The sequence below is a fragment of the Zophobas morio genome, unplaced genomic scaffold (genome assembly GCF_036711695.1).
Source record: "Zophobas morio isolate AGI-343-1 ecotype UQ-CSIRO unplaced genomic scaffold, CSIRO_AGI_Zmor_V1 ptg000011l, whole genome shotgun sequence".
Taxonomy (NCBI): domain Eukaryota; kingdom Metazoa; phylum Arthropoda; class Insecta; order Coleoptera; family Tenebrionidae; genus Zophobas; species Zophobas morio.
The window spans coordinates 10,443,130-10,468,118 of NW_026972116.1; the positions used below are offsets into that span (position 1 = coordinate 10,443,130).

Genomic DNA, 24,989 nt, shown 5'->3' on the forward strand with positions numbered 1-24,989 from the left:
TGCAAATCCAAAAAATATGAATGGAGTGATAGATCACAAGTACAGACTCATCATATTTTGTACATTTTAGATATGATTTATTCCACAAACTTTTGAGCTGACGTCATCAAGTTTTTGGAGGGGATAAGCAAATATTTTTTGACTAAAGATTTATGATGCTCTTTATAGCCTTAAAACATCTGCAACATTTCAAAGCATTCTGGTTAGCAGATTAAAAATAAATTTCAAAATGTTGTTTTATAATTTTGATTTTTTTTCCAAAAATCTGGACGTTTCGGGTGAAAAGTCGATTCAGAGTTGTAAACTACATGTGTAGGACTATGTTATTTTATACAATTGAAAACCCATTTACTATGTACAATTTTGAAGTGACGTCATCGCATTAGTGGTGGGGATGATTAGACAAATTTTGGTTAGCGTTTTACCATCTACATGATATTCTTAATATAAGTACAAAATTTCACAACAATCGGTCGAGTACTTTCGGAGATTATCTGTCTAATAAAAATCCGGGACAACAGACGGACAGACGGACAGACGGACAGACGGACGGACAGACGGACAGACGGACAGACAGACGGAAATGGGAGACCTATTTCTTCGTCTTCTAGGGGTCATGAAAGATCGAGAAAACGTAAAAGTAGAGAGTCGGCCGACGGACTCGATTACAATACTTCCTTTGCTTACGCTCGGGAAGTAAAAATGAATCAGGCATAATTAATTTCCAATCCTCTAACACTGGGTATGTTATGTAAACAAACCATATTTAAGAAATATTTTATATTTTGACAGTTTTGGTATTTCTCCACCAGAAAAAATTAAAACATATTTATTAAGTAGCGGAAAAAATATTGCGTGGAACAGCACACAATTGCAAATTAATTCTTCTGTTTTATGTGGCCATTACTGTATATACGTAATAATTAATGTAAACAGAGGCAAAGATTTTTATGATATATTATATTCTTTTAAACAGATACCGTGTAGTTTCAATGAGAAAAAAATTCAATGAAATGCTATTTCAATATTTGTATGTTATAAATGGAAAAATATCTACAAAAACGCTTGTATGTATACAGAAAAAGTTACATATATTTTTATAAAATTGGAATCGGATTATCTATGTATTAGTAAATTATTATTTAGTGCATCGGGATTATCTTCGTTAGTCCTTCCTCCACTAGTTTGTTTATCTCTTGGTGCAGGGGTTATAGAAATATTAGATAAGAGATTAAAAATATCAGAAAGAATTGAAGCATATAAGTTGATTTATAAATTTTATAGACAATTATTGCATTTATATAAAGCTGGTAAAATAAATGAAAGAGAAATAAATTTACGTGAACAGGAATTTGTCAGTAATTTTAATTATTTTCCTAGAGAGAAATACATAGAAAAAGTTCACTTAAACGGTAATTAATGATTCTTATTGTAATAAATGAGATGTATTACTTCGGTCTGCCAGTATTTTTTACTATTTCCCAGTATTTCATCTTTATCAGGTAGTCCCTTGGAAATGAATATTACTAGCATTAATAAGGTTTCAAGAATTCTATAATTTACCAACTGATGGAACATTAAATCAAGAAACACTTGCTTTAATCTGTAAACCTAGATGTGGCGTTAAAGATAATCCTACTGCTTATAGAGTTTATACTAACAAATGATCTAAAACAAATCTTAAATGGTATTTTTCGTTAGCTACAAACGAAATGAGAGAATTAGCACAAAAAGCCTTTGATCAGTGGGAATCTGTTTCAAATTTAAAGTTTAATTACAATAGCGTTAAACCGGACATACTTATTTTATTTTCTAATACGCTGTTTCAACATAATCATAATTCACGGTGTCAAAAAGGAATATGTTCCAGCAGTTTTGATGGAAAAGGTAATGTTTTAGCACATGGCTTCTTTCCAAATAATGATGAATGACTAGGAATTCATTTTGATAAATCAGAAAATTGGTATTTTGGTAAATCAGGCAATACACCTGATGGCCAAACTAATTTTTATACAGTATTATTACATGAAATCGGACACACATTAGGTATTGAACATTCCGCAAATAATAATTCAATTATGTACGCCTATTATAAAGGTGATATTGATAAATTAACTCAAGACGATATGTGGGCAATTCAATATTTATATGGAAGACCTGAACGATTAAAATATGAATTAATACCAACAACAACAACAGTTAAACCTACTGTAAGACAAAGTGTCCCTGAATGCCAACCTAGAGGTGAAGCCGGAGCCGAAGATATATTTGGCAATTTATGTGATTTTAATAAAGAAATTGATACACTCTTAATTGCAAATCATCATATGTATATTTTTTATAAGAAATATGTTTGGTTAGTTAATTTAAAAGACATGACTTATGACAAAGAACCGAAATTAATTACAGATTATTTATATTTTTTGCCAGATGATTTTCAAGAAATTTCACATATTTATCAAAGACCTTCAAGTGATGTTTTAATAGTTGTTAAAAATTTATATTATTTAATTGATTTTCCAAGTTTTAATGTTAAAAGTAGATATAATGCTCGATCTATTGAAAATTTAGGAATACCAAAAGGAAAAAGAATTGATGCAATATTTAGAACTTATTCTGGAAAAACATATATATTTTATGATAAAGTCTTGTACATTGAGTTTGATGAGTGTTTGTTTAGATCAAAGAAACATGGCCTTATTTCAGAATTATTTGCTGGAATACCTCCAAATATAAGAAGAGCATTCAGATATAGAAATTTATATTTCTTTAAAGATAAAATTTATTATGAATTTGATGATATTTAGAATACATTAGTTAAATCTGATAAATTTGACTTGACAGTTTTCGGTTTTAAATGTGGGCTTATCGATCAAATAATAAAACTAATTAATCGTCTGTGATTCACCTAAGGTATGCTGTATGCTACACATTTTCATACATTTTCATAGTTTCATTAACTGAAGGAATTTATACTTGAAATATGTATATGTGCTCCTATATTTTTTAAATGACTTTAAAGACTTGGTCATTTTCTAGAGTGTATACCGTTTTGGTATACACCAAATTTTCCAACTCACATAATTCTTTTAAATAAATTTTATCTTCATTTTGGACAAAACCGTATTCTTGCTTGGAAAAGCGGGGTATTTTCCTTGAAATGTTGACTTTTTTAAAAGGGTACGTTTGGAAAAACGGTAAATTTCTCAAAAATTAAACTTTATTAACAAGTTACCTTGAAAAACAGGACAAAATGATTAAAAAAGCAAAGTATTCTCAAAAGCTTTAAAATTCAAGTGTTTTTAAAAGGTGAATTGTTTTGGCCGAAATCGTATTCATTTTTGTGCTGAAGCGGCCCAACAGAAAAACAGGGAAAAAAGACGAATTTTAAGTGATTTTAAATGGTAACTTTTCTTGGCCGAAACCATATTCACGTTTGATAAAACAGGATATATTTCTTAAAATTTTGACTTTTTTAAAAAAGGGTGACTTCGAAAAACCGAGTAAATTCTTTAAAAATTTTAACTTTTCAAAAGTTGCTTTGAAAACCAGAGTAAAAGCATTAAAACATGTTGTGTTCTGAGGGGGCCTTACTATTAGTAATAATTACTTATCATCTTACACGTACGTAGGTTCTTTTCTTAGAACTAACAAGTTTACAAACTCTTATTCCACTAGCTGCCTAAACAAATACTACCTACTAATTCCACAAATTTGTAAGTTAAATTCTAACAGTAAACGATATTTCTAAATAAGTTTGAATTATCATTTATAGACATTCATGTATTTACATATTTCGTCTGAAAAGAGTTAGCGTGGTACTGCTTTGATCCAATTTTCCTTCAACGATAAGTTAATTCCAGGTATTATATCGAATTTAACAGCTTCTCCAGTAGGAGTTTGTATGGTATAATTTTGAAGAAAACTAGCCACAATGAGAAACATATAATGACGAGCGAATGTTTCCCCTGCACATAACCTCTTTCCTGGAAAAGAAAACAGTGTCAATTTCTCAGGTCTACTAAAAAATACTGAATTAAAAAATGGTAAAATCTAAAGTGATTTTAAAACATAAACTAAAAAAAATCTCCAATACAAATAACTGAACAAAAGTAGCAAACCTGCTCCAAATCCTATAGTATTATCTTTCTTCAGCAAATTGCCATCTTCGTCCAAAAATCTTTCAGGTTTAAATTCTTCCGGATTTTCCCAAATACGTTCGTCTTTATGTGCGGTCCAAATACAAGGAATCATGATGGTATTTTCTGGTATAAAATATCCACCTAAATAGGTATCTTGTACACATCTCCTTGGAATGCTAAGTGGATTAAGAGGAAATATTCTAACTGCTTCTCTAATACTTGCTTCCAGGTAGGGCATACTAATAAAAAGTTATTAAGTTATTGTTTCCCCACAAGAACTACAAATTTTACAATTTTCGGTCATCTAAATTTGGTAAGCGTTGCCTTCCCACAATGCTGTCAATTTCTTCTTGGATTTTAGTTTGAACATGTGGATTGTTAATTATATAGGCAAAATAGAAGCTTAAAGTGTGTCCAATAGCAATGGGAGGTGGAAACATATAATCCAACACGATCATCAAAAGCTGCTTGTCTGAATTAAAATAAGTATAAACAACAAAACACGTACAAACAGAATATTACTTACAGTCAAATTGACCTTCTTTAGTACTCTCGCTAATAAAAACATCAATAAAATCACGGTGGTAATCATCGGAAAATGTTTCCAAGTGTTCATCGACAATTTTCTAAAAAAGCCATATAAATATTTAAGTAACAATAAAAAATGTGTGTTTATGTAGTTACCCGCACGAAATCCAATAAGTGTCCATTATCTTTAATGACTGAAGTATATCCGAAAAAATCAGGAGCTATAAATCTTAACCAAGGTGTCATACTTAAAGCTGCCCCTGTTGCATCTCCACTCCTTTGGAACCTTAAACCAGCTCTTGCACATTCTCTTAATTCATAATAATCAAAACGAGTAGACGCAAGAATTGAAAATATGCTATTCAGCAGTGGTCCATAAAAAATGTCCGGTACCAACACATGGCCTCTGCCCTTACAAATATCCTGAAAAACGAAAAAATGCACAAATTTATATACAAACATAATCTTTCTTACCCTATCTGTTGCGTCTGGTTCCTTGTCGAGTAAATTCAGCAAGTACTTAATTTCATCTGCAATGGAGTTTTCTAGTACTTCAGAACGTCTCCCAAACCCAAAATCTCTCATGTAACGTAAAGAAAACCATCTTTGTCCTTTCCAAAATGGACCATCAACAAAAAATATACCTGTTACAATACAAAATATTATATACACTGTTAAAAACTTTTATGAAGGTACCTCTTTTTTCTTCCATACTTCGTGTTCTCGTAACAATAGTGTCATTCCTCCCTGTGAACTCATCTCTTGTTAAAAGTTCTTTACATAATTCGTGACTAAATGTCACAACTGTGGGAAAATCTCCGAGAAACACACCCAAAATGTCGGTTTTATACCGCTTTCCCAAAGCTTCAAGAGCTAAATGAGCAAAATTGTAGTTTTCTTTTAACATAAACCAATAACTTCCCCATATTGGCAATCGTGGTGGACCTGTGTAAAAATATATAGGTATGAACTGAGTGGAAAAGCGGTATTATATTTGTACCTGGTGGAAAATTGTTGGGTCGTTCTTTTGCTTTTATATATAAATAAAAAATTAACAATAAGACAAATGTGAGAAACAAAACCGCAAAGCTCAACATCTTAACACGATCTGTGTATAAATTCGTTGCTATATGAAGGAACTATTATAAATAAAACGGATTTTTATGCAGACACCATCTAGCTTATCTCTGTATAGTAATTAATTTATTTTGAAACAGATAATTTCTTAAAAATAACTTCTTTCCTTGTTCATACTTAAGAAAGAGTGGTCAAAAACAGTTCTATCTGAGTGTTTATGTGCTGTGTCATTTAAAGTAGTGGAGTTAGTTTGACTATATGAAAAAAACTGCACTTTTTACGACAAGAAATATAATAAACAGATAATAAAGAAGATTGCATCAAACACATTAGCTATATTGGACGGTTATTGCAGAAACTGAGTTTCTACCAGAAATAGACATACATACACACAGCCAAGTTGTATTTGACAACAGATTTTTATATTGGTAACGTAAGATAGTCAAGAAGATAAGTGAAACATAACATCAATTTCAACACACATGTCAGAGACCGAGCTTCTTGGACAAACAGTTTTGGAATGTTTATTTGGGGAACATCAAACTAATCAACATTTTGGAAATATGATTAGTTTAAAGCTATTCATTTCGTAAATAGTTTCTACACTGCACAGCAAACAGTTTTCCCGTACTGCAAATGTCTTTTTGTATAAAAATCCGGTTCCTACATCTTTAGATAAGAAATTTGTATACATGGACCATTAAGGTCATTAACGACAACACCAACTTATCTTTTATTTTTAAACAAACTAGTTAAAATAATACATATCAATTACGTATCAAATAAAGATTTTTAAAAACGACACGTATTTCGCCATCTTGTGTAATATGCAACAACTCTTTATTTTGAAAAAAAAGGTATGCAACTTTTGGCAATTTTAAGTGCAAAAAATTACTAAAATCCATAAACCATATATTGTAATGTTTGACCGTTGATGTTTAACGTTGAAATTTTCAGAATGTACAAAATGTTATAAATGATAAAATTTAATTTTTCGAATTTTAAATTTTTTATAATTACCGCGAGAATTTGAAAAATTAACAACGTGCTCGTACACGACGTTTTATGTATTCTCTCTGTGTGTACCGTCTGTCTGGATTTTATTAGATAGATAATCTCTGAAACTACTGGACCGATTGTTGTCAAATTTTGTGTGTATATTAGGAATATCATGTAAATAGTAAAACGCTAACTAAAATTTGGCTGATCATTTCGACTACCAATGGGATGCCGTCATCTCCAAATTTACTATAGTCATTTGTAACTGTAAATAATAATTTTATAATTTTCTTTAATTTTTCGATGAATGTTTCGCTTCCACACTTTCTACTAATCTAATCTGAAACAAAATTAATTAACATTAATAAATTCCTAAATAATGTGAATAACATATAGGATAATGTATAAACATCCAATTTGTTCTTACATAGCAAAGAAAAACAACTGCATGCAGAAGATGTTTCGTAAGAATTATAGTTTATTGCCCGTTTAATTTTATACTATCTCACAACGATGATAATGCTATCAAGTTTTCATTTTAGGATAAAAGAAAACGTCGAATAAGGTTGCTGTCAAGGCCCTGTTGAAGTTTAAGAGTTGTTATGTTAGTGTTTTAATATACTGAAGACTTATCTTTTTTTTGTATGCTTATGTGTGATAGTCTTCTGACGGCCAGTGAGAGATTTTTATTGGTGATACCAACTTGAACCAACAGGTAGATGGTATATTTAAAAAAACCAACATAGTAAATATCAGGAAATGTTTAAAAATCTTTAAGGAATGATTTGCATGCTTTTGATAATTTTAATCTAATCTCTATTATACGTTCATTTCCACTCTTTTCTGTTTATTGTTGTTAATAAGTATAGGATGTGGAGAAAGATAAAAATTGAGTTCATGACTTGCTTTTTTTCGCCCTACAATGAAACGATACGACTTACGTGTTATTCACTCCTTATTAAATATAAATAATTAACTAGAAAACTAAAGACTAAACTACTGAAATCGAAACAGGAAACAGTAAACTAAGCAACCCATATATGTAGTTACTCTACATAAAAATTTAACATCTCATCCTCGACATCTCAACTGTGTGACATTTAACCGATTACTTTCACTGTCAAGATAAAATTTGATATGTAACATTGAACGTAACTGTATAACCAAGTGTAGAAAATAAAAGAATGTTACATAATACATATTTCATTTTATATTTTTGATGGAATAACACTAACCATGACGTGATTGTATCGTTTCTTAAATAATATAATCGACTAAGCAGTAGTAGTCTCGAAAATCCAATTAAGCCGCCAACAAACTTACAGATGGAAACAGAAAACCTGCATTTTCGAATCCTACAACTGAAAACATATTTAAAAATATTGGTGACAACACTGACAACTTAATGATGTTATTTTTTTATTTTCGCTCACTTGAGAGATTTCTTTTCAGAAAAAATTGTAATCTTGTTTTCATTTTATTTAAATCACTTACTAACCACGTATCTCCAAACGTCTTGTTAGCAAAGATTTATTGAATTATTTTTTAAGTTAATGTACTTAATTAAGTTTCCGATGAGAATGAATTAACGAACTTTTAATTAATATTTTGTAAAACCTAAACTAAGGTCAGTATCAGTACCTTCTTAAAATTTTAATTATTGTTTACTGTACAAGTATTATAGTTGAAATGGAAGTTTTCTTTAATAATTTATTAACCTACAGCAATTCCAGAGGTCCAGAAAATATAAATAGCCATATATTATTTCATGTACACTTGTTAAATCACACGTAAAAAGAAAGCATGTTTTGAAATGAGGAAATAATAATTTTGGAAATTATGAGTGAAAAAACTTACTTTCGCTTTTGGTGTCCTCGAGATAATTTAAAAAAAATGTTGTAAAGTCATTTAGGCAGAACGTCTTCGGCTTCTAAAGTACATTCAAACAAATACAGCTTTTTCACATAATAAAAAAATATTTTTGCTAATTTTATTTACTTTTTATGACAACCCCTGCAAGTTAATAAAAACCATGTATTCACTGTTGCAATACAGGTAACGAAGCATTCTATGTAATGGCGTAAACAACACCCCCGCACCCTTGCGCCACGGGGGGCCTAGTCCGCACAAGCCTCGACAATCTCAAATATATTTAAAGCAGATAAACAGAGGGAAAAGTATATTAGTACATTAGTTAGCACATGCTTAACTTCGATTGTTTATGTTCATACATAATACATTTGAATGATTTTGTCTCCGCAAATCTGAGGAGATGACTAAAATTATTAATTAAGCTGTAGTGGACCAAACCTTCTGAATATTATTCTGGATAAGTAGTTGTTATTATGATAATTCTTATTATTAAATATAGACCGGTGCAACATTACTGTATTTTTAAATTTTCGAGAAAATGTGAATCTTTATTAATTTCATCAGTAAAAAAATTGTGACCCGTGAGTCAATCGAATCAGCGACCTTCGCATTAGTAATTTAACCTTTTTAAGGCACAAGCACTGAGTTTATCACACGGAAGTGCTCTTATACTGGTACAAAATGTGATGATGCATTTTGGATTTCATTTTCGTGTTCAGTAAGCTTCTCACTTTCAGAAAAATACCGAATATGATCTTCGCCAAAATGACCCTATTAGAATGCTATATATTTAAAATTAACCGATAAACAAGATATTTTTTAGAAATGTATCTCAGTTGTAAACACTGTGTTGAAACTTGATGATTTATTTGATAAATATACATATATATTTTAATATTTCATTAGAACTAGCTTGTCCTGTGAGATTTTTTGTGATCAAAAGTGTTCCGTATATCTATTTTCAAAAATGTACTTGTCGCAAAGTGCTTCTTAGTAAGAATATAATTATTTTTAAGTAATATTTCATTATTTTGTTATTAATGGATGCTTTCACAGTTCTTTTTTTTTTTCTGTAATCAAAATAAATTTTTATTCGCTTATTTTGATGCATACATCAAAAGTACATATACTTTCCTCAAGTGTTCCCTATTCTCCCATACCGTATATGTGCTAAGTTTAAAAATTTTACAATATTTTGAATAAATTATGAAATTTTAACACGTAAAATTAAGTTGTGAACAGCCATCACAAATATCACCGACTAATAAACTGAAGAACATTTTTTATAAATTAACATACTAATCCTATATTTTATTAATTTCTTTATGAACACGACACAATTGCAATGATTAATTAACAATTATTAATACAACTTTGATGCAAGGAGAACTGCCAGTGCCAAAAAGTTACTAAATTGACGATTTTTTTGAGATTAATAAAAAGCTGAGCTTGTTACTGAAGTTTAGCGCCTTGGGCTTTTTTAGCTTTCATCGTAATTTAAATAGAATTGTGGAAGTGGTTAGCAGTGTCGAATTGAGGACAAGGAAAATAAAGCTGATAAAAAATTGTGGAAGGTTATTTTGACAGAACTTCCTTCGCCCTTGAAGTATAGTAGTCCGACAAATTCATCTTCTTTAAAAAAATATAAAATTAGATTTTGCAATTTTCGTTTTGTGATAACTGTTAACGTCTATAAAGTGGCATAATTAACATCTCCGCAGGTAGCTAACAGAAAAAAATGTTGACAAACTCTATTTCTCAGTAGATGCTTAACTTTGACTGTTTTTGTTTATACTTAGACCGAATTCGACTATTAGCATCGGTGGTTAAAAGAAAATGAAATTTGGTTGATTTTGTGTCCTCAGCAGAGGAAAGGACTAATTAATTAATTAATTCATACTCAGTTTTTGAATTCGACAAAAATCTAAGATGAAGGATACATTTTTATTAACGATTTCGCATGTTTAAAATAATTTTAGAATATTTGCATGATTTTACAGCACTGGGTTTTTGCAATTTCAAAGTTAAATTGTAAAATATGTATTGTTATACAATGTTGACTTTTTTCCAAAAATCTGGATGCTAAGGGTAAAACTCAACATGGATTCATAAATCACACATTTAGAAATACGGTATTTTATAAAATTTAAAAAACATTTGTCCCCCATCAGAATCCTAAGATGACGTCATAATTTTTTTTTTGAAGGCCTTAAACAAACAACTTTTTTTTCCTTTCCTTTCTTATAACCTTAAATCGTTTGCACTATTTCAGTACATTCGCTTTTGTAATTTTAAAGTTAAATTGTAAAATACAATTTTCAATTGTTTCCCAAAAATTTAAATGTCAAGGGTAACTCTATTCTAAATTCCACATACATGGAGTATGTAGTTCTATAAAAATTTAAGAAACATTTGTTCTGCAAAATTATAAAATGACGTCATCACTGTTTAGGAGGCCATAAACGTAAACATTTTGATTAACGATTTACCATGCTTAGGATATTCTTCAAAAGCTTACAAGTTTTCAGAACATTCGGTTTTACAATTTCAAAGTTAAATTGTAAAATGTTGTTATACAAAAATCTGGATGTCTAGGGTGAAAATTCGACACGGATTCATGAACCACACGTGCAAGAGTCTGTAACCAAAAAAAGCGGCAAATTAGTAGTAGGTAAAATGGTGCATTTTTTTAAGAAAACAGGCCAATTTTGACTTTCAAGTGTCCTTTTTATTTTTCTTAAAAATCTCAAAGTCAGCGGTTTCTATATGGATCAGCTGGAATCTGGCCAAAATCTTTAGAACTACAGAACTTTTTAATAAGTAGGTAATCTTAAAAGTGGGGTGATATGTTCAAAAAATGCATCAAAAAAACTGTAGGACAAAAATTGACTTTTTTATGTATAAAAAAGTAATAAAAAAACTTCAGCATCAAAATTGGTGACTGTTTGCTTAAAAAATGATAAATTACCTTAAAATGGATGAAAAAACATGTAAAAAATAGCTTAAATAGATGAAAAAAAAATGTGGGCTGAAACGTACCATTTTACTTGATACCTACTGATTACAATTTAGAAATTTCGTCTAAAACCAGGCGCGGATCCAGGGGGGGGGCAATGGGTGCAATTGCCCCCCCCTGACACACGACCGAAGTACTTTATTTTGATCAATTTCAAAATTTTGAAATCATATTTCATTTTGTAAATACAGTACAACCTCTATAATCAGAACTCACGATTGTCTCAACATCCAGTAATCCGAACAGTGGCTATTTGAAGTCGATGTCTCTTTAATCCGAACAAAAACTCTGCAATCCGAACTGAACTTGAAAACATGCATCTACTTCCAAAAATGACGCAAGATCTTTCTGCATACATATGTTGTATGGAATATTTTGAAATTTTTAAAAATTGCGATATTTCAAAGCACTGAATTAATTAACTAATTCTGGAGAAACGGATGAAGTTATCGGAGACCCAAAATCTACAAGGGAAAGTATTTGGTTAATTTCGAAAATCGTCGAAAATGGGCCGAAATTTGCATGAGAAAAATTTCATTTTTGAAAAATTTTCCTAAAAATTCTGAAAAAATTCAGGGATATATATCCCGACGTGCTGATTCCAAAAATAAACCATGTTTATGGTAACGGAGCAATATTTTCGGAAAATTCGCTGTGAAATTCGAATTTTTCGAAATTTTTAAAAATTGCGATATTTCAACTGGACGATTCTGGAAAAATGGTTTAAGTTATCGAAGAAATGAAGCCAGAAGTGACTTCTGAGGTCCAAAATCTACAAGAAAATATATTTAGTTAAATTTCGAAAATCGTCGAGAATGGGTCGAAATTTGCGTAATGGAGGTAATACGAATACATAATGGAAAATTTCATTTTTGAAAAATTCATCTAAAAATTCTGAAAAATTTCAGGGTATAGATCCCGGGGTGTTTATTCCAAAAAGATAGCGTGTTTATGGTCACGGAGTAATACTTTTTTAGAATGTATCTATTATCCATTGTTGCTTAAGAATTTTTTAATTTTTGTTTAATAAAATTTAGGTTTATTTCTTGAAGTTTGTTTTCAGTTGTGTATGAAGTTGTTATTCAATTCCCTTTCAGATTTTTGTGAAAATTGCCGAACCGAACAAATCGTTAATCCGAACACACCTTTTTCCCAATTAGGAATTAGGATTATCGAGGTTCTACTGTACACTATACGTGTAATGAAAATCACCAAATGTCACCCATGTTATGTGAAAAAGAGTATACTAGCTAAAATTTTATAAATTTTTTTTGTTTAGAACGAATTTCTGGTAGATAGGTAAAATCACACAAAAATTGCCCCCCCCTGAACGAAATCCTGTATCCGCGCCTGTCTAAAACGTCCTATAATCCAATCCCAGTCCTTCAGACGAGAATTGGATTTAAAATCACAAACAATGCTTTTTGAATCACCAAAATTTATATTTGGGAAATATAAATTAAAGAAGACTTGTATGGCAAAATTGTAAAATGTAATGATTTACCATGCTTACGATAACCTTAAAATGTTTGTAAAATTTCAGAGCATTCGGTTTTGCATTTTCAAAGTTAAATTGCAAGATGTTGCAATTTTGATTTTTTTTCCAAAAATCAGGATGTCTATGATAACAACTGCATGGAAATCTTATTTATTATAAAATTTAAATAATACAACTGTAAATTTTGGAGATGACGTCAACAAATTGTTGGTAGGGATGATTAGTTAAGTTTTGATTATCGTTTTGCCATATACACGATATTCGTAACACAGACATTTGACAATTGGTTCAGTACTTTCAGAGATTATCTGTCTAATAAAAATTCGAACAGACGGAAGTTATATTCTAATTTAATATTTATATATATAGTTTTTTTAGTTTCTTTATGCATCTAATATTATATTTTTATGAATATTTATTGCGTTTGTAATTGTAACATTCTGTATGTGAAAAATGTGTTATACATATAAAAAAAATGTTTCCATATTTTTAATTACTTCATATTTTATATAATTCTTAACAACAAAATACCGGATGACTATTAATGATTGAAGCAACTTTTTGGGTTAGCGATTCTGAATTTTTGGCAGCAATGTTACGATGCCAGTTCACACTTCTCAATTTTGACATGAGCGCGTAAAAATCAATGAGAAGGTTGCAGGAACTGCATTGGTGCCAAAAATTTGAATTTTACATCAGGTGTGCCATCATAAAATTTTAAATATATTGACAAAAAAATCACAAACTTTAATAGTCACTACAGTTTTTCTTTAAAGTTTTTGTTAATTAATCAGGTTCAACGTGTTATCCTATTCTGTAAATTAAAATAAATAAAAAAAGTATGAATTTGTTGGGCTGGATTAAAGTGAAAGATTTTAGCCTAAAAAAAAGCATCAGAAAAATACGAATGTTTCCACTTCCCACGGGCTATTTTATATTGGTGTCACTTAGTGCTTTTCCTGTTAGACATCTGTGTATTGGCAGCCATGGTTAGACCAAACGCATGCGTGCAAATGCCTCACGGGTTGCCGTCATCCATTTTATACGTCCGTAGTTGAGTGTCAGTTTTGAACTTTTTTTTTGTAATTCTTAATTAACCGCGCGTAAGTTTTCAAATTTAATGCGATATTTTGTGCCTGTGTAGCCCCCGACTTCCACTCGCAACCTCCCATCAACCGAATTTACTCATACTATGTACCACCGTGTGTCAACATCCTGTCTGTTATGAATGTTGGATACTACGCCCACGGTAATAATTCTTCATTTAATTAATATAATCAACAACAAACAAGCATTTTAGGCAGCCCCAGTAGAGAGTCTGGAGTTGTGAGCGACTGCGACGCGATGGCCGAATTAGCAGCTTTGCTGCGCTCTGAAATTCCGGAAGGGCGCAGCAATTTAACTGATAATCACACGAATCTGGAAAGGGTGGCTGAATACTGTGAAGCAAACTACTTTCAGTCAAATAATAAACGCATCGCTTTGGAAGAAACCAAAAATTACACCACCCAGTCATTAGCAAGTGTGGCATATCAAATCAATACACTTGCATACAATTTTCTTCAATTGTTGGAGTTGCAAACAGCACAGTTGGCGGAAATGGAAAGCCAGATGAACCACATTTCGCAGACTGTAATGATTCATAAAGAAAAAGTTGCGAGACGTGAAATTGGAGTTTTGACAGCCAATAAATCCACTAGTCGACAGTATAAAATTATCGCTCCTGCCAATCCAGAAAAGCCAATAAAATATCTGAGAAAACCTATTGATTACAACAGTAAGTTACTACAAATCTAGTAGAAATTAAGACACATGATGAATTTTAGTTTATGATGATATTGGTCACGGTGTACGAAGTAGTGGCACTCCAAGACAAAAACAAAGGGGTTCCAGTCAGGGGAGTATCCAGTCAATAAGTGCAATATCTGCGAATTCCATGGTAGGACCGGCTCCTACTACTAAACCACCCACGCCTCCACAAGTGTCAAGGACATCAAGTAAAGGTAGACTTGTCGATTATATTTTTAGACAAAAATCAATTTTGTTTGTAGTTTCTGTTTCAGGAGGTACACTCAGTAAAGGTAGTCGCGAATATCGCACCCCTCCCGCTGTGGCTCCCCCGCAAGTCCCTAGTCATTATGCCCCTAATTATCCGATTGGTCATGCCAGACGCTCTACTGAGAGGGGGCCTGGTTACAGTACTCTACCCATGGCCCCTAATCAGCATCAAATGACTTCACCTCCACAAGTAGGGATGGTACATCCCATGAATGTTAGTCAGCAACAGCTTCAAATTCAACAACACCCACAAACGCCGCCCCCACCGCCTCCACCAGGAAATGTTGGAAACTACATTACAGCAGATCATCACATGAGCATGCCACGTAAGTAAAAAAAACGACAGTATTTAAATTGAAAATGTGCGGGCAACATATAGCGTTAATGGCAGGATTAAATAAGTTTTTGGTGTCAAAATTCCAAAAATTATGTCTTAGATTGTGTTTAACATATTTCACCCACAAGTAAATAATTTAATGATTTTAAAATATATTTATATAATCTTAAAACCTGATTTAGCAGCCTATTGTATGTAGAATTCCGTGTGACCTAAAGTAAAATCAAGTTTCTTAGGTAAATTTGAAGATTTTTTATGGCAACTGGAATTTACTTAGCAAACATTTAAAATGACGTCTTCAAACTTTTAGAGGGTGATTAGACAAATTTTGGTTAATTTATTGTAAAATTTTTATTTCTTTGCAAAAATCTGTACATGCATGGTTAAAAAATGGACCCATTGATAAACTACAAATTTAAGTATGTTTTGAACATTTTATATAAGATCCTGTCGCTCTCAGGTTATTTATTATTAGGAGTTGAGAATTTTCAGTTTTTAATTGTGAAGCTTATTCGCAATTTTTGGGGTTTAGTGTGCGTTTAATAGTTTTGTAATTATTTTTTTACTACTATAAAAAAGTCATGACAGTGTGTTTATAAAACCGATAAATCTAAACTGGAAAAATTTTGTTTAGTCATTAATTTTAATGTGTCCCCAAAACATTATTAAAAAAAAAAACAAATTGCATACTTAATCCTTATCTTGTTGTCATTGTTATTTATCTGCAGAAGTTATATAAACATACTTGCGAATTTCATTCCATAAATAATTGTGACGTAATTACTGATATCTTTTGAATCAGGATGCAACCACACGATGTGGTGCATGTTAGGATGGATATTTCAATAAAGATATTTTTTATAAATTTTTGTTTTAAATGACGTACAAAATTTCAGACAAATGTCATGAACCATTACAAGTGCGGACAATATAAAAAATATATTTAAAACAACTAATCAATGGGAAAAATGCCCTCTCAGTAATAGTAAAATGCTTAACTTCGATGTTTATGTTTACGCTTCCAAAGAACTCGACGATTAGCAAATTCAGATACCAAGCATCAGCGTTCACATGCCCTTGTGTTAAAAGAAAATAAAATTTCATTGATTTTTCTCCGTAAACGGAAGAGATAACTGCTTAATTAATTAATTAAACTTCAATGGAGCCAAACGGTCTGAATATTATTTTGGGTGAGGAGCTGTTATTATGATAATTATTGTTTTATTATTACGTACTATATTCATACTTTTTTTTTGAGAAAATGGGGAGACCTTATCACAGGACTGTCAGGTTCACTTGCGTAGCTACGTATTATGTAGCTAAAAAAAATATCTGAACAGTAACAATTATAATAATAAACAAAAACAGGACGAATATTATTTTATGAAATTTAAGTTATGTTTATTGCACAAAATTTTGAGGGATATCATCACGTTGTTGGTGGGGATGATTCGCCCAATTTTGGTTAGCGTTTTACCATCATGTACATGAAGTTCCTAATAATACAAAATTTGACAACATTGGCTCAGTAGTTTCGGAGGTCTATTATTTCTGGTCAGTTAAAAATTTGAGGATCTTGTAAGATATTGCAAAACATTAATTCTTAAATTATTTGTTTTGTTTGTGTGATCTCAGTTCATTTTTTAATTAAATCACGCAGTGGTATCCAACTAAACTGTATATTGAAGACAGGTTCGGCATAACCACTTTGGAATTACTGGACTTCCAAAAATGTCAACAAATTAGTTTTTATTGCTGGAGAATCACACTACTCCACATACTTTAATTATGAGGAAATGCCTAATATTATAAATAATATAATCGAAAAAAAGTTTTCTGGTAGGCCCCTACAAAAAAACAAACAAAAAACTCGGACACTTGAATTTTTTGTGATTACCTACAACTGGTCGAACTTTTGTAAAAAATATTCCAAAAAAACAATCATTAATAGGTTCATTACTAGAAAACATAACTTTATTGTAGAACACGTGGAAACAGTAAAAAGTAAAAAAAAAGTAATAACACTAAACATTTATCCTAAATTTACAAATATTCAAGTGTCCAGTTTTTTTTGTCGGGCAGTGTATTTTTAAAATAAAAATGTTGGCAACACCAAAACGTTCTTTGTTCGATTTTACTGATACGGTGAAATAACTGTCAAGTAAGCCGTCCAATAGCTGCAGTGCCAACATCATTTTAAAATAAATTTCATGGCACACTATTGCGATTACTTTATTTAATGTTATTAATGTAATTTTTTTTCTTTTTTATCGATATCTTGATTCATTTTTGATTAAATAATTTCATAAGTTGCACCGAACCGACGTTGAAGAGCACTAGTTTCAAGGTATTCGCAATATCGTTTAATCAAAATTGTCATTGTAGTGTTCCATTCCTGCCATTGACGAAAAAAACAACTTTTGAAAATTGAAGTCTGTAATTTTCACAGAAAAGGAGCTTATTGCAGCTTTTTTTTTCGAATTTTTAGCTGCATGAGTAGCTTAAATAAACTTACCAACAATATAACAATATTGGACGGTTGACGATCAAATTATATATTACCCTCAGCTTTGTAACAAAAACTTGTAGATTTGTTTTTATTCATTATAAGTTGAGAAGACTAATAATTTCACCTCAGTTTATTTCACTTCATAAATTTTCAGAGCACCAAAAAACCATGTGTTGATTATCCTAAATCAAGTTGTAGACGATAGAAGTGCATCATATTTTTTTTTATCTACGACGGTGTCATTTCGTAATGAAACAAGTGAAATTCAAGACATCCATAATTTTCTCAAATATGACGCAGATGATCGTCGGAAGCAATGTCCTATGTATTTTCCAAACGTATAATTAATATCCACAGGCTGATTTGCAAATTTCCACTTGTAGCAAAAAAATCTTTGAAAATTTTTTAGTATATATTTGATATGATATTGGAAAATTGGCCTTCGTCTTCTTTATTTCTATTTATTTCAAAATTTAGATTTTTTTTCCTAAAGAATATCTCACATTTTCCTTTCAAAAACGCATTAAGTGCGCATAATCACTTAAGTAAACATTATGTTTCAATAAAGTAACGGACTTTAAGATTGAGATGAGGAAGGTTTCCGCTGCTTCGAAAGGTCTTCAACATATGTAAGAAATACCTTTTGTAAATATTCTTAATTCCTTAACACCATTGTTCAAACTTTGAGTAGTTTTCCTCGTAAGACTTTTTTGATTTCTCAGGAAGCAGCGAAGCCACGATGTTTTTCGCTGTCGCTTCTACACCCGATGGAATACTGTCTGTATCGGAATCACGCACACTACCCATCATGTACGTTTTTCTTGAAAAATTGCTTGAAATGTGCGGCTTGAATACTCAAAATTTTTTTGTTTTGGCGTTGTTTAAAATTAAAAACACGCGATATTGCAGCAACGCCAAATACACTAGATTATTTAAACGTTCCAAATTAAAATTTTCACTTTTTTTTATTTTAACACAATTTAAGGCCGTCGTAGATAAAATGTTGAATGATACGCGTTTGATATAATGAAACTAGTATGATATAACCACTCGGCCTATCACATGCATTTTCATTATGATGTCCATGTCAAACTAGTATCATTAATAACTATTATATTACGATGTTTTTTTAAAACTGTAGCCGATGCAGTTAGTAATAAAATAGTAAATGTAATCAGACCGTATACTACTTTTTTCCTTTTGGTGTGTACTATATTAAAACTGTGTTCGATTCGTAGCTGTTTTAATCAGAAGTGTTCGATCCCAAGTAGTATTTGTGGTCCAACCATTATCGCAGTTCTCAGGTTTCTAAATACGATTCCTTGAAGACTGGGTAGACTAAAATAGCTACGAGTTGAATGTGGCCTTACAAACTTTTATTATTAACAAACTTTTTCCCCAGCACCTCCTTCACCCCTGATAAATACACAAGAAATGCAGTTATCAAACCAACACCACCCAATGATGATGACCCAGCATGCGCCCGTTCCTCATGGTAGTCTAGGGATGCATACGCTATCCCATGCCCATGGCCAGCGTTTAGCTAGGAGTAGTGGAGCACATTCGCCGCCTCTACCACCACCGCCTCCACCAGAGGACGAACATGAATCCTTTGGTAGACCCCACAGTAGTGGAGTTATGCCGATTGTACCTGACGAGGAGGATTTACCGGGATGGGTACCAAAGAATTACATCGAGAAAGGTACAATTTGCTGTTTGATGAGTCCTTTTTGATATCTAATTTTTCTATGTCATGTGTAGTGGTCGCAATTTATGACTATTATGCCGATAAAGATGACGAACTCAGTTTTCAAGAAAGTGCGGTTATTTACGTCCTCAAGAAAAATGATGATGGATGGTGGGAAGGCGTTATGGATGGCATCACTGGATTATTCCCTGGGAACTATGTTGAGCCATGTGTGTAAATAGGTTTTCTTTGTAAGCTACATTAAACTATAAACGAAATACGGAGTTGTTATACCTATATATAATTCTGAAATTAAGACATTTTGCACTTGCTGTAGGTAACTGTAATGTAATGTGGGATCGTAAAATATTCTAATTAATTATGAAAAGAAATTCCTTTTTGTAGTAGGTATCAATCATCTTCCACAGACGTAATTCTAGTATTTATTATATTTTTGTTCTTGCATTTGTAATACATTTATAAGTATAATAAATATATGTAGTATATGACCAGATCTTTATTTATTTTTACCCTTGACGTAGATTGGTGGCCGCGTCCTGAGAAGTTACACCCTAGATATGAAATTATTCTACGATGACTAAAACTCCAAAAAATGAAATTGTTTTTGCATATATATGACAATAAATCGTGTACTTATAACCATTATGTTATATACAGGCTAATTTTTTTTTTAACCTGAAACTTTCAAATATCTCGAAAAATTAGCACTACAAAAAATATCCAGATTCCAAATTTAATCATTCCATGGGAGAAATACTCCAGTTCAAAAAACTATCCACTCTCCTTGTAGGTAGAAGTAATTACACCACGAAAGGGTACAGGGGCGGGACTTAAGTTGCGCAACTTGTAGTCGGGCTAGCAGTGGCGTAACATCGATGTATTGAGAAGGGAGGATCGGCTTCCGCTGAGTTATATTTCTTTCAAAAACAATTAAAAATAGAGCAATTTCTACAATAGAATACATAACCATTTAATAAAAATAAATTTATTTGTTTGGTAAAAAATAGGTTTACGTAACAACGCGTTTATAATGTGAGGGATTATAGTGTGATAACCCAAACTTCCCGCCTTAAAATTTGACCTTGAAACAGTTTGAAAGGCCCGCGAAAAATTCAAAAATTCAAAGTTTGGCCTTGGCTGTGATCGTCTAACAAATGAGAACCTACGTTGTGTGTTTTTTTTTTTTTTTTTTGGTTTTGAAAAGTGGCGGGAAGACGTTCTTTCATACAAGTGCATACACTGTCGAGAGCGCAAGAAATAATTAACAGAAATTGTTTTGGAGGGGGGGAAACGGCACCACCCTCACAGGGGGAAATACGCTGCGAAGATTTACCCCTCAGCGCAAAAACCCCCTTGGTTTTATTCCCGGACGACATTTTATTACATTTCAAAACCCTTAAGATATTTGAAAGAAAAACACTCGCGGATTGACAGACATACACACACGAAAAACCGAACAAACACAAGACCTACACATATGTAAATTGGATGGCAGAACCCGAATCATTATGAGAGTGTGGCGATCGAACAAACATAGAACAAAATATAACAATTTCATTTATGAGCACAGCAAAATACCCAGAGGGGGTGTCGTAGCGTGAGCGAAGTTTGGAGCTCCCGGTCTGGGCTGGTTTCCCTCGCGACGGTGATTCTATCTACACCAAGCCTGCCAGACAGCACCCCTCCATGACGAACATGCCGTCCAAGCAGGCCGTTTCGGCCTAAAACTAGCGGTGAAGTCTGGTCAACTACTACCTCGTCGTCAAGACCGTTCCCACTGAAATCTAGTTCAAAGCCTGCACGTCTTGTGCAGACAGCGCGGTACATTCCGCTACCGCAACTAGGAACTGCGCCCATCGCCGACACTACATGTTATTGTGTTATATACCTTCAATTCTATTTAAATGTTCAAACTCTATAACCCTAATATGACATTACAACCGAACAAATGTTAAAGTTTCAACAAAGAGCAATCAACAACATTTAAATTCGCCACACACTCTTACGGAAATTCAACAACAAATAATTCTTAATTGAGATCAAATTTGGACATCCGATAATTTATATGAGAGAAACATTCATCAACAAAACACTTACATGATCAAAACTTAGCAAAGATTTATAAAACAAAGATCTGGTGTGAAATAAACTTGTGCAAACAAAATATTATGTTAGGTCAAAACTGTAGAGCATGGAATGTACATTCAATTCAAATTATACAACAAAGAAAATTACTGAAGCTAAAATTGTGAGACAAAGACAAATTGCATGAGGTGAAAGATTGTAAAGTTAACAGATTTACATGTGATTAATATTAATTCGTGTCCAGTCAAGTTATTGGTTAAAATTCAAACGTGAAATTATTTAGCTGCATTGTGGGCCATTATTACACATACATTTCCCCAAACAAAACACATAAACAAACATGGCAGACAAGCTGCAGTTGCAAAATGGCGTTGGACGAATTCGTCATTCCAAATAATAGGCGTCGAAAATATGCGATGCAAAATACGATGAATCCTGTGGCGTTGTATAAACGATGGGCTAAATAAAAGGAATAGAAGGCACGTCCCCCCATGACCCACAATGTTTGTTAATTTGTTCAATAGATTCAGTTAAAACATGTGCTCGTTTAAAAGAAACAAAATGGACGCTTCAAAATGGCCGCTGCCTGAACAAAGAACGGTGAAAATAACAACTCGTTTGCCGCCATCCAAAATACAGATTTCACAAATATAGCTAAATAAAGCATGGCCCGAACTAGAAATCACTTCCTGTAAAGCCCTACTGCGATGGATTTTAAATGAAAGACAAAAAAACGAGATTAGTGGAAAAAAAGCGCACGCGTCGAAGTGTCACGAGGTCAGAAGCATCGTCGGGGCTTGAAACTCGCGGCGAAACAGGTGTTCAAAACATACCTCTCCAAAGATGCGAAGATTCCGACACAGCTTACCGCCAAAAGGAACACAAAAACCTCGTCGTAAGAACGGTGAGAAATCAGGAACACCCAATGGCTCAACGGTGGCTGCTAGGTTTTCCAATGGAACTGGATCAACACTGGAAAAACAAAACACAACAGCAAAAGGCACAGAATAATTCACAATTAAAAATACAACCTGTTGCTCGAAGCGCTCGAAAGAAAGTCGACCGTTCTCTCCAAGCGGTCAAAGCGAAGTGACCCATCTTTCAAGACAATACCACCTTCGCTTTGCGCACGTCTGTTTCTTTGGGGTGGTTGGTTGCCAACCTCTCCTTCTTCTCACTAACCGTTTCTTGTGCGCGCGGAATTCGTTTGAAATTTAAAAATTCGAATTGGATCCTTACAATAGCATGAGTAAAAAAATTCACGAAACCCACATTATAAACCAGTATCATACGCTATTTTATAATCGATTAGTCTTAAATCAACAGTTAAATCTTTAGATAAAAGCGGGGATAAAACCCTGAGAATTAGCAACCCATGACTATAGTTACATGGTTTTTAATTTTCTGGCACAATTTGTCAATACTATAAAGCCGGATTACAATAAGGCTTAACGTTTTCTGTCTTTAACCTCGAAATAATAATCACAGTCCATATTTTAGCATAATTGTCGTTTATATAGCTTTGACTGTACACTATACCGTAATTTATCAGTTGTTATTGCTCACTTACCTTTTTACTTCTTTTACTTAGTTTTTTATTCAACTAATACATCATAATACAGCATTAACAAAAATCTTTAAATTCATTTTCTAAAGTCGCGATCTTTTCTATAGAACCACTCCCTAGTGTAAATTTTCAAAATTTGTTTGGTGTAAGTGACCTTGACGGGTTTCTGGGGGAAAACATATGTGTCAAAAATTTGACAGGTTAGATGGCCCCATTGTTAATGTAGATATTTTATTTTAATAAATAGATGAACAGAACATACAGTCTGCACGGAATACAGTGCGGCATATTTGAGGGCAACCGAAACATTCGTGTTGTGCTAGTTTCGATTGCCATATCAACTACCGCTACCAACCGCGTTCGGCGTAAAGTACTAGATGACAGGGCTATCAACTTGACTTTTTATCGAGTGGTTCCGTAGAAATGACCGCTACTGTATAATGTCAACGCTAATAAAATAGAAAATTGATATTTTTATTAACACCAATAATATTTTGATATTTCAAATCGCTGCCACTGCTCTGAGGATATTTGTAAGGCCAAACCAAAACAATGTTCTGCGCACTCCCACCAGCTGTACCCTTTCGCGTTGAAACCTGCTCTAGATTCGGATTCTGCGGCTAAAAGTACGTAGGGTTTGTCCACGATCTTTTGTCTAAAAGATTTTTTTAGATTCATGATAGATGACGCTGTTATAAACGAAATTCAATTTTGTTGGATTTCTCTTATTGAGAACCAATGCATACAATTCTGCAATACGTTTTCAGTAAAAAATACCACGTTTTCATTGTAAATAATCAAAAAAGATTCGCCACATTATTGAAGGAAACTTAAATAGTGACATGTACGGAACCATTTTGAACTACCAACATTACTTGAAAACTTAGAAGAGAGCTGAAAAGTGCGACAGAATATGTGGTTTCAACATGGTGGTCGTCTAGAATAATATTCGATGGTAGCACGTGAAATACTCGATTATGATTCCATAATTTCAATGGTCACTGGATTAGTACAGCTTGACCGGTAAATTGTCCTGCCAGATTTTAGTTTTCTTTTTGTGGAGCTACGGTTACAAACAAGAACCAACAACAGTTGTGGCGGCAAGTATAATAGTTGTTAAGCAAACAAAATGATCAGAGCGCGCTTGCGCCGTCCTGACCAGCCGAAAGAAGATGGACCGATAGAGATGGGACATCGACTAGAAAATATCGATGTTGAAAATCGATGTAACATCGAAAGTGGACCATCGATGGTCAAAAATCATCGACGTCAAAACATCGATGTTTGTAAATATCGATGTTTGGAATATAATATTGTCATATAGATTATTAATGGATGTTATTTTTTAATTACATGATAAACAAGAACATTTTTCATATTTGGTAATGTATGTCATTAGCGAGATTCACGATTTCGTGTGCCCAAGGCCAAAATTCTAGATCGATGTCGTATTTCGATGTTTCTGAAAATATCGATGTTTCATCGATGGTAGGAAGACGGCAAATTCGATGTTAAAACATCGTACATCGAAATCAAAACATCGATGTTTCACCATCATCGATAAACATCGCCCATCTCTAGGACCGACTCTCC

General features: G+C 32.5%; 3 protein-coding genes across 4 annotated transcripts; 2 read left to right on the forward strand and 1 right to left on the reverse strand.

Annotated features, from left to right (window-relative positions):
• Window positions 1-1,712: 1,712 nt before the first annotated feature.
• Window positions 1,713-2,434, forward strand: LOC135127330 (macrophage metalloelastase-like). Its single transcript, XM_064053773.1, has 3 exons — window positions 1,713-1,887; window positions 1,957-2,329; window positions 2,410-2,434. Exons 1-3 carry the CDS (start codon window positions 1,713-1,715, stop codon window positions 2,432-2,434), a joined length of 573 nt encoding a protein of 190 aa, XP_063909843.1.
• Window positions 2,435-2,551: 117 nt separating this feature from the next.
• Window positions 2,552-5,790, reverse strand: LOC135126903 (probable cytochrome P450 304a1). The gene is made up of 8 exons (XM_064053118.1): window positions 5,671-5,790; window positions 5,367-5,615; window positions 5,145-5,314; window positions 4,827-5,093; window positions 4,669-4,768; window positions 4,434-4,614; window positions 4,122-4,381; window positions 2,552-3,986 (listed from the first exon to the last, which is right to left on the reverse strand). The coding sequence occupies exons 1-8, from the start codon at window positions 5,765-5,767 to the stop codon at window positions 3,811-3,813; spliced, it is 1,500 nt and encodes a 499-aa protein (XP_063909188.1). The 5' UTR covers window positions 5,768-5,790; the 3' UTR covers window positions 2,552-3,810.
• Window positions 5,791-14,123: 8,333 nt separating this feature from the next.
• LOC135126904 (abl interactor 2) lies at window positions 14,124-20,229 on the forward strand. Of its 2 annotated transcripts, none has more exons than XM_064053120.1 (6): window positions 14,124-14,381; window positions 14,433-14,909; window positions 14,959-15,135; window positions 15,184-15,516; window positions 18,759-18,846; window positions 19,439-19,626. In XM_064053120.1, exons 1-6 carry the CDS (start codon window positions 14,357-14,359, stop codon window positions 19,533-19,535), a joined length of 1,197 nt encoding a protein of 398 aa, XP_063909190.1. In that variant the 5' UTR covers window positions 14,124-14,356; the 3' UTR covers window positions 19,536-19,626. The 2 variants fall into 2 exon arrangements, with proteins under 2 accessions (XP_063909190.1, XP_063909189.1); XM_064053119.1 differs by lacking the exon at window positions 18,759-18,846 and adding an exon at window positions 19,798-20,229 and having other exon boundaries at window positions 14,129-14,381; window positions 19,439-19,738.
• The last annotated feature ends 4,760 nt before the right edge of the window (window positions 20,230-24,989 follow it).